The sequence below is a fragment of the Phaethon lepturus genome, unplaced genomic scaffold, assembly GCF_000687285.1.
Source record: "Phaethon lepturus isolate BGI_N335 unplaced genomic scaffold, ASM68728v1 scaffold10789, whole genome shotgun sequence".
Taxonomy (NCBI): Eukaryota; Metazoa; Chordata; class Aves; order Phaethontiformes; family Phaethontidae; genus Phaethon; species Phaethon lepturus.
Window position 1 is genome coordinate 46059 of NW_010564181.1, and position 10935 is coordinate 56993.

At 40.7% G+C, this 10935-nt stretch overlaps 1 protein-coding gene across 1 annotated transcript in view; it reads right to left on the minus strand.

The window, feature by feature from the left end:
• Window positions 1-607: 607 nt before the first annotated feature.
• CLIC5 (chloride intracellular channel 5) overlaps window positions 608-10935 on the minus strand; it is a gene marked incomplete at its 5' end in the record, with an annotated part of 25637 nt that continues 15309 nt past the window's right edge. The window contains 2 exons of the mRNA XM_010294787.1: window positions 608-775; window positions 3069-3250. Coding sequence (XP_010293089.1) covers window positions 608-775; window positions 3069-3250 — 350 coding nt within the window. The remainder of the gene's footprint in view (window positions 776-3068; window positions 3251-10935) is intronic.

Sequence of the window (10935 nt, forward strand, 5' to 3'; positions counted from 1 at the left end):
ATATTCACTCAAGCTTCCCCCTCTTGCGCCAAGTTAAAAATAAATACCCTATGAACTCTTGGGCCTGCTAAGACAGAATATGCATTCAGACAGGTTTTTTAACTATAGCTGCTAAAAGCATTTCTCCTTTAGGGTCAAACTCCTTTTTTCCTCCTCTGTCTCTCTCTTATTTTGCTCCTGCCTCAAGGATCTCAATAACACTGGGAGAAAAAGCATCCTTGAAAAAACCTGCAGAAGAACCAGTTCTATGTGTTCCTAACTCTCTTACTTGAAATTTCAGCTAATATCCTATTTTTAAAACTCCAGAGAATTCAGGTGGTGATATACCCCCAACATGAAACAAGAAACTAGTAAGGTGGACTTATTTCCAATACTGATTGTGAATAATACTAGTTGAACTAGATCTTAGATTCAAATTTCAAAGGGCCTCCCACACTAGAGCTGCCTTCTTTTTTCTCCAGGGAGAAGCAGATTTGTCCCTGACCAATACACTTGAACAGATCAAAGTCATAGGGATGCCCACCAGATAGCATAATGATAAAGTATATCTTAAGGCAACAAGGAGAAGAGTCTGTAAAAGGAGATATTGAGCCACCGCTGAGGTCAGTTAGGACTTGCTGAGCCGCTTGGCCACGTCTGCGTAGGCTTGCTCGATTTCTTTATCTGCCGCACAGGTGTTGGTGAATTCATCTCTGGCATACGCGTTCTTCAGGTACCGCCACAGCCCCGTCATCTCTGTCGGGAACTCAAAGTTGCGGTATTTCTTTGCAACAATCTAAACCAAAGATAAAAGAGGGGAAAAAAGCATTCTGCTGCTGATATATCTCCAGATGTCTTTTTGGAGAGCATCTTGCTCTTTCTTGTCACATAATTAATAGCAAAGGAGAGAAACACTTGGAGAATCAGGATCGTATAATATACAAGCCTGAAAAGTGACCGTTGGTCGTCCCCTGACTTGCAAGTATGCTACTTGGCCTAAGGACACTCTAATGCGATAGCCTGGCAACTATCGCCAAATTAAGACTTTTATGACACCTGGAGCTCATTAATTTTACCATAGTGGTCTTTAGTGTTTTTTACCGGTCTTACGTACATCACTTCTTAAAGCTCAAATGCCAAATAAGAAAGAGCTGATTAGCTGAATTACAAAAAGGAAGCTAGATTGAAGGGAAAGTTAACAATTACTATATAACATACTTTAATATTAATTATTATATTTTGTTTAACACATTTAATTATTATATTAATGTTTAAAATTATATATATTTAATATATATTTTATATATACTATATTACTATTTATAATATATGTAATATATTTTGCCTGGCCAATGATGTCAGAGGATGTAACCACCTACAGCTGTTGAGAGGTTGTATCTGTGTTCATGCAAAGGAAAAATTCAGGGTGGTACCATGATTGAGAAACCAAGCTGATTTGGCAGACATTAGAAACAGGACTATTAGGATAAACTGGGGGAGAAAATGGTTATTTCAAGACTTGTTAGACTAGGAAATTGTCTATCAAGGGAAATTTTCGATTTCTAAAAACACTTAGGCCTTTATTCAGGAAAATAGTTAAGTGCATACTTAATTTTAAGCACCTGTATAGTCCCATTGAAGTCAATGGGACTAATCTGTGTTTAAAGCTAGTTGGTTGTTAAGTAGCTTGCTGGATTGGAATATTTCAGTTTTCGTGTAAGAATATACCATATAGAATAATCCTGTGGTGACAGAATGAACTAGCTGATAGGAAAGGATGGATTAGCTGATTTAATGAGTGCTTCCAATCTCTAATTTTTCTGACAGTATAAAATTGTTCCTGGGCATAAATTACATACATATGTGCCACAGAGTTCCCCTTTATTTTTTAAAGCACATGGTAGAGCTGTTTTCCATCTCAGATTTCTTAGGACAGTCATGTTCTCAGAAATGACTGTGATTTGTTTTTATTACCAGGATCCACTTGGTATACGCAAGTCCAAATCCTGTCCGATATTGCATTTAAATGAGCATTCTTTCCTTCAGTGATGCTTCACACACACATGGGGAAGATAAAACCTGCTGGGCAACTTAATTCAAGATTTTCACGATTTCCAGCACATATCTTCTATCATATGAAAAAGTCTTCATAATTTACCCTTTTCTTCCATCCATAAAATGCTTTTCAGGCAATATCTTATGGCTATGCTTTCAGAGAAAGATTTTAATTCTCTTTTGACATCTTTCATTTCATCCCAAGGAGACAGGAACCAGTAAGGGGCCACACATTCTTGTCTGACTCTAACGTCAACAATGAAGATGAGATAAAGAAAGAGTTAAACTTGTGGGGATATTATCACATTTCTTACCTGGTGACTTATGTACCTTTTTTTTCTATTTTTTTCTAATTTTTGCATGTGTGCAGTCAGCTTCCAGGCTCAGTTTATGTTTTGGTTCATGGAGCCAAATTAGATGCATGACTTGGCCTTAATTCTAGCTTTCTTGCTTGCCAAGGTCTGCCAGGTATTTGCTTTGTTCTAAAGAAACATGTAATATGATAGATTAAATAAATGCAACATTTAGAATTCAAGATGATGTACACCATTTGCACTATACCAGTGATCACTGTATGTCTTAAATCCTGGACCTTGGCAGTGACTTTGATTTGTTAACTTCCCTATGTGAAATACCAGCTGGAACAAATAATCCTGAAAAAGATGGACTGCTGCTCTTAAGTTACAAATGGGTGGGCACTGACTAAAGTTTTGACATCTCTCTTAAGAATAATGGAAACTAATTAATATGAAATAAGCTGTTACTTGCAGCAGGGTAAAAATAAAGAGATGGGATACCTTAATATTGTCTTTGCCACTAATTAGCGATGAGACATTTTTCCCATGTACTAAATACAGAGTTGCTTAAGTTAACCTATAGGAAATCCTGAGGAGCAAAAGCGTATTTCAAAGCCTGCTCTTCTAGGACTTAAGATGCCTCTGCTGAAATGCACGTTGGCTTTAGCTCACGGCTGTCGGAGCAGGGCACATCATTCTCAGATAAGGCTGCTTTGACCATCGCATGACATCTTTTACCTTCACAACGTGGAGTTTGGGCAGAAGGTTGCAGTCAGCAAGAGTCAAGTCATCTCCATCCAGAAACTTGCGTTTAGACACTTTCTCCTCTTCAGTGCTGTCTGCGTCAATCTCCTCTGGCAGAGGGGTTCTCAGATAGTCATCCAGTTTCTTCAGAGCCTTCACCAAGCCTTTTTCAAGGGCTTTGCCAAAAGCAATAAATAAGTGATTAGGGCAGAGTAAGAATTATTTAGAAACACTCGTTGTCAATGGCTATGGTAATATCTAGGAAAAAAAGCCAAGAACCATTTCTTTGTTGCTAATTTGTGCTCCAACGCCTGCACAATCGGATGACAAAGTAGCCCAGCAAGGTCTGCCTGAGGGTAAAGCTCATCCTGCAATGGGAAAGGGGACGCAGGAAACTGTTGTGCCATGTCTTCTCCTGACTAGCACAAAAAAAAAAACAAAACAGTGAAAGAGGTCATCGAAGGAAAGAACAGCTTATCAGTATATATACCAATAAAACACCTACACTCTTCTGGTCTGTTGAGGCCATCCTCAAATTGGAGATCCGTATGCCATTACCTTATTTTTCCAAGCAGGCAGGTAGGACTGTAATGAAGGCGAATTTTCTAGCATTACTTCAACCCTAAAAAGTTATAGTTTTACTACTTTTAAACCCTTTCCAGAGTAATTAAAGGCAATAGCAATAATTCCAGAGATGTTAACCAGAGCTTTATGGAGGTGGAAGATACACTACAACTGAAATGAAAGTAATATAACAATATTTAAATACAACACCACACAAAAGAGGTGAGACATTCAGACACTGTTAAGATACCTCTCACTTCAACTTAGATGCAAATTCTCTTTTTGATGTGTCTCAAATTGGGTATCACAAAGAAGAAGAGACTTTGGACCTCTTACTTCAATTACAAAAGACCATGTCCCACACTGTAGCTGGCTCCAACAAATTCCAAGCTTAAAATGCCACTTAGACATAATATACAGCAGAGTGCAAATTTTTACTTAAAAATATCAACCCGGGCACAGAATTTGTGTTCTTACGTGTTACCAGCAGGTTAATAGAAAAACTTGATCACAATAATGGACTTAAAGAAAGCTGAATGACTGTACGCAGGTTTGCATTTTATTTAAACTGTAAACACTCTGGGGCAAGAAGGGTCTTTTCCATCTCTGAAGGGTGACAAGCACGATGGGGTCCTGGCCCCTGACAAGTGCCCCAAAGTGCTAAAGCAATATAAATAAGAAACAGCAAGAATTTACAATGTGAAAAAATAACAACATGACTCATGGGCTTAGGGCCAGAATTTCAGCTGGTGAAAATTACCTGCAGTGATTTATACCTGCTGCAGATCTGGCCTGGAGTCAGCATTTAAGGCCTAATCCTGTAAAATCTTATATCTCTGAGTAACTTACTGCCATTTAACTTAGGGGAGACTACTCAATGCATCAAGTTACTCAGAGGGTGTAGCACTACGAGGCCTACGGAGATAAATTTACTTATGGAGCACAACACAAGCTTCAAAAGGCTGCAGCGATGGCCCCGCGTAGAGCCGCGTGCTGGCACAGGTAGCTCCGCCGGCCCTGCTGCCGGCCGCCCCGTGCTTTTGGCAGGGAGAGAAAGGCGACGCGTACAGGGCCGTTGAGAGAGCAGGAGCTGAACACCACGCAACATGATTGCTCTGCTGCCCTAACATCTATTAAATCTTGTGCCAGTGGTGGAAGTCAGATTAAACTGCCTGATGTCTCGCTCCCACTGAAGCCTCCTGGCCAAGCGCCAGGGAACCGTACCAGCTCCTTTGTGGCTGACTCTTAGACACAGTGGCAAATCCTGGCTTAATTGATTGACTGGAGAAATGACTGCGATCCAACTGAAAACACCCCAACAAACATAGCAGGGAGGGAAAGAATTTTATTTCTGAAAGCAGAACATCTAAAGCGACTGAAGTGCTGCCATCCATAAAACAAAAGTGTTGCCATCCCTTATTTAATCAATTCAAATTGAATTTTGACACTGACATTCTGCTGTCAGATGCTGGCAGTGGTGTCTTTAATCGTCTGCAGCTGTGCTCCGCCGCACAACTTCTGCTGAAGGGTAATAACTGCATAGCATGTAATATACCCCCATGTGGCAACACTCAAAAGATTTAGCAATCCCTTTTTGGTTTGACCCGTAACACCTGTTGAATAGACAGTTCTCCTTCTCTTGGTCAGCCTCAGACTATGTCCTCTTACAATGAATTCATTTAGAGACAATGGAATCGAATTACTGTGATATAATTCAATTTTGCACATTCAGATTTTAGAGAACTGGCTTAATGCTGAGCATTTTCCAGTATCCCCTTCACCCTGTAGGATCGTTGGTTCTCTGAGTCATCTCCGTGGTGTTTCCAGCATCAGCACGACGTCGGACGCTTCGCGCTAGCCCATGGGGTGAGTTAGGTGTGCGTTCGAAGACGGGAGCAGCAGGTGAGATGTGTTTATGTAAGTTTTCTGGAACTGATTAGGGTTGGGGTTTTTTTTTTTGCTCTCATTGATATATCAAAGTGCGTCATGGCTGTCTCAAAGACAATGCCTGGAGTGAAGCCTATTTGTGACAGTGGGAAAAACATCTATCTGAATTCATACTTGGCGCTTGCATACGGCAGCTTTAGGCCAGAAATAAGCGTATGTTCGGGGTTCAACACATCTGTGACCTAATTCACAGGCTCTGCTGGAACCCACAGGACCCTGCGATCTCCCAGTGTAATCACCACAAGGTCAGGGCCATCTTATATCCTGAAAGTCAAGAACTGGACCACTACTTGTGACTCTAACGACCCCATCTAATTAATCGATACTCTTCTGATCCTAGTAAATCTCTCAGAACAGTCATGAAAAGAGAAGGGTAGTGAACAAGGGAGAACTGCCTTTCTTCCAACTGAACAGTGACAGAATTTTGAAAAGCTAAGAGAATTAAGATCCTAAAACTGCCATTTCAAATGGAGTTTAGGTGCACAGGGTCAGATTTTTAAAGCCTGACAATGTTTTTCAAGTAATTTTTTTAAATCCATAAGCAGGTATCTATATTGCAAATCCTAATTTCTAGGTGCCCTGACACATTCAGTTTTACCTATATGATTTGAAATCCTAGGTTCCTTGAGAAGGTGCTCAAGGTCAAAGCAGGAGGATGTGTAAAAGAATCCCAAAAATACTGAAGCAAGAGGCTTCCAAGCCCCACATCTCAGAGAGAGCCAAGTGTCTAATGCTGGCATGGGTGGGAGAACCTACCTTAGGTTTGAATTCAACAGTGATTCCTAGAACACAGAGGTATTGAAAGCAGGTCAGTTTTTTCTTTCTTACAAAAAAATGTGGGGGAAGTGTTATGATTTTACCAGTGGTATAGGGAGAGCATTTTCCTGGAAACTGGAAGACTGAGTTTCAAATGCCTTTTCAATGTGATGTCAGCCCAGATCTTCCAGATGAGACCCCACCAGTGGAGTATCAGGTAATTTGTACAGCTCACCTCTTGAACTGTTTCATTTTCCATAAATAATTCAACATTCAGTGGATTATGACTGAAGGCTGACACTACAGGTAAAAGTCAGAAAAACTAACTCTCTCATTTTCTCTCTTATCTGGTTGATATTTAAGCATTATGTGAAAGGTGAAAAAATGTGAACAGAGACCAAGAAATAACGACCTCAGAATGTCCTACAGCTCTGAACTTTCGGGGCTCTTGTGGAGGAAAGAGCTGTCTGGGTTCATATTACTGAGCAAACCCAGAAGAAGAAAGATTTAATTCTAAACCTCTCATACTGTGGCTATTTTATGAAAATCTGGATGACTCTATACATTGTCTCCACTGAGAACATAGCAGACAACGAGCACTCATCAGAGCAGGGGTCTTGTGAATACCAGTCACAGCTCTAGACTAAATGAAGACATTTTAAAAGATGTGACTAACTAAAGAGTGACTAATTCCCCATTTGTGAACATACGACCCACGATGAATTTCAGAAGTGGCCAAGCAGCTAATTCCCTTGGCAACTTAGCCTCTTGGAAACATCATTAAATAACTAAATAGGTTTGCTGATAACAGCTGAGGCTCCATTGCAAGTCAGTCGGTGGGATTAATCTCCCTGAAGTGAGTAAATTAAATGAATATGTTTGAATTAATCACCCTGAGCTTCCTCCGTAGTCAGTGGAGTCTTCTCTTCTGCACTTGGTTTAGGTGACCCCTAAATCAGCTGTGTGGAGAACTTTTCCTGAAGTGTCTAATCTTAGCTATGTATTTTCTTGGTAAAGTCAGGGTGGAGGATTGACTATTACAAGACCAAGTGGAACAGTCTTTGGTGGGTAAAAAATTGGCTGGATGGATGGGCCCAAAGAGTTGTGGTGAATGGAGTTAAATCCAGTAGCAGCCAGTCACAAGTGGTGTTCCCCTGGGCTCAGTACTGGGGCTGGTCTTGTTTACTATCTTTATCAATGATCTGGACGAAGGGATCAAGTGCACCCTTGGTAAATTTACAGACAACAGCAAGCTGGGTGGGAGTGTTGAAGCAGCCAGTCACAAGTGGTGTTCCCCTGGGCTCAGTACTGGGGCTGGTCTTGTTTACTATCTTTATCAATGATCTGGACGAAGGGATCAAGTGCACCCTTGGTAAATTTACAGACAACAGCAAGCTGGGTGGGAGTGTTGATCTGCTTGAGAGCTGGAAGGCTCTACAGAAGGATCTCAACAGGCTGGATCAATCAGCCAAGGCCAGCTGTATGAGGTTCAACAAGGCTGAGTATCAGGTCCTGCACTTGGGTCGCAACAACCCCATGCAACGCTCCAGGCTTGGGGAGGAGTGGCTGGAGAGCTGCCTGGCGGAAAAGGACCTGGGGGTGCTGGTTGACAACAGGCAGGACATGAGCCAGCAGTGTGCCCAGGTGGCCAAGAAGGCCAACAGCGTCCTGGCCTGTATCAGACACAGTGTGACCAGCAGGACTAGGGCAGTGATCGTGCCCCTGGACCCTGGACACAGCACTGATGAGGTGCACCTTGAATCCTGTGTTCAGTGTTGGGCCCCTCACTACAAGAAGGACATTGAGGTGCTGGAGTGTGTCCAGAGAAGGGCAACGAAGCTGGTGAGGGGGCTGGAGAACAAGTCTGATGAGAAGCAGCTGAGGGAACTGGGGTTGTTCAGCCTGGAGAAGAGGAGTCTGAGGGAAGACCTTATCACTCTACAGCTACCTGAAAGGAGGTTGTAGCGAGGTGGGTGTTGGTCTCTTCTCACAAGTAACAAGCAACAAAACAAGAGGAAATGGCCTCAAGTTGCACCAGGGGAGGTTTAGATTGGTTATTAGGAAAAATTTCTTAACTAAAAGGGCTGTCAAGCATTGGAGCAGGCTGTCCAGGGAAGCAGTTGAGTCACCATCCCTGCAGGTTTTTAAAAGACTTGTAGATGTGGTGCTTAGGCATATGTTTCAGCAGTGGACTTGGCAGTGTTAGGTTAACAGCTGGACTCAATGATCTTAAAGGTCTTTTCCAAGCTAAATGATTCTATGATTCTGTTCTATGCCTGAAAATGTGCCTCTGTGCTGCTTTTGAAATTTCTACCTCCAATTTCTTCCCCACTCTGCAGAGTTTAAGTATGGACTTAGAGATACCAAATGCGACCAGCTCTGTGAGAAGAGCCCTGTCATCAGGTTACCCTTGTAACAGCTGCAATGTCTGAACTCATAGAAACCATCTTTCTGGATAGTGAAATCAAAAAGCATAAAGGCACCAGCATTATATTTCCTCCACAGTGATGTATTTAATGTAACTTTGAATTCCAGGAAGTTCTTCCTGTGTATATACAAAATCTACGGTGGAACCATCTCTCACCCTTCACTACTCTGTTCTGGGCTACTTATGCAGCTAAAGACAACTTACAGTCCTACTGTATCATCCCACCAATAGTAAACAATTTTATTAATAAAAAAAATCTACACAATCTTTGTGATTTTCCTTCTCCCTTCAAAACCATGGTTTTATACAACTTTACTTAAGAATCCTGAGTTAGTAGCCAGAAAAATAGCACTTTCCAACCTCAAAGCAACCACAGAACACTTAATGAATGTATTACCATCTGTCAAATGCACAGGGTGAGGTTCAGTTTAGCTGATGATACCTAATTCACAATGACGTTCTGTTTTCAGCAAAAGGTTACTCGATGTTGAACAATGAGATTAACAAATCCTGACACGCACAGAAATACAAATAATGTAACAAAAGTTAATAATTGGCAAAATTGTGCTCTTGGTTACACTGACATAAAAGAGGAGTAACTCCGCATTGTCAACAAGCTATTCCATATTTACTCCAGTTCAACCAAGAATAGACTTTGGCTCTGTTATTCAACTCTTCAAGCAAAAACTTCCTTAAACTATTAGCCTGTGCAACTAGGACAAAGAGAAATCCTTGTGTCTTGAAGTACTCATACCACAACTAAACAAAACATTGGAAAATTTAATGCATGGAGCAATCCTGCAAGTCAAGGGGAGGGCCAAATGACAAAGATTCGTTACTAGGTACTCAAGGTGAAATTCTGGCCATATTGAACCCCATGGAAGTTTTGCTGTTGACTTCAGTAGGATTAGGATTTCTCCAGCAGCTTTTAAAGCCAAAAGGGACTATTATAATCAGTTAATCTGACCTCCTAAATAATACCAGCCATAAAACTTCCATCGTCATCGGTCATTTCCATCTCTATTTTCTGTGGGTCAAATAAGGCTGAAGCAAAATGGAAAGTAACTAGAAAGTAGTAAAAGAAAAACGGTTTGGAAAAAGTAAAACTGATTCAGACTGCCCACGCCCACAGCATTTGCAGAGGTCAGACAAGGACTCTTCTTCCCTTCCTTGAACTCCAAATATTTCCTTCCTTGTTTAATGCTGGGACAAGGAGAAATAGCAAAGCAGACAAAGCACATAAAAGCCAATCTCTGTGGCCTGAAGGAGCCACTGGAAGGCAAATCATTCCATCCTAAAATAGTAGGTTAGGAAAAGTGGAATTACCACCAGAGGAGCCTCTCTTTCTCCCTCTTTTGAGAAGAGGCAGACTGGCTACCTAAATTTAAAATAGCTAAAATTAGGTGAGGTGACTCTTATTTCATGTGTCTGAGTAGAACCATTTGCAGGATGAGGATTTTACTTGATAGTTATTATGGGAAGAGATGCAAAACATAGCGGGCACAATAAGGGCAATAAGAATAATTGATTTTTTGGCCAAATTGAACATAAAAAACTATCTGATTTACATTAAAAGAGAGCAAAACTAGTTCAATTTTTTAAACAAACTTAAAGCAAAATAACATAAGATTTCCAAACAAACAGAAAAACAAAAAGAAAGCTGTGTTTTGGGATGGCTGGTTAAGTAAATCGTGCCTAGACATTCGATCATTTTCACATCACTTTTAAAACGTTGGTAATATTCAAAATTAACATGTCATTTCCAAATTAAAAAGATAATAATCTTTTGTTTCAAAAAGTTTAAAAGAAAATAGTTTAACTTTTCAAAAGAAGTCATTATTCACCCAGTTCAACCCACATTTGCCAGTAATTCAGGTTACTCACACTACCCATGGCATTTTTTGTCAAATAAACATTTTGTCACAAAATATTTTCTCCAAGCCAAAGTAAAATATATGTGGCCCTTCTCACAAGTGAATACGACTGAAAGCACAGTGACAACAAGGATTCAAAGCCATCAGATCCCAGCAACATAATGGTTCTTGTAGCCATCATCTGAAGCCACCTGAGACTGACCTCATCAGGACTGCAAGTTTCTTAATTATCAAGCCCAAACAAGTTCAACAAACAATGATCCATGTACAAAAATGAACAACGATTCCTGCT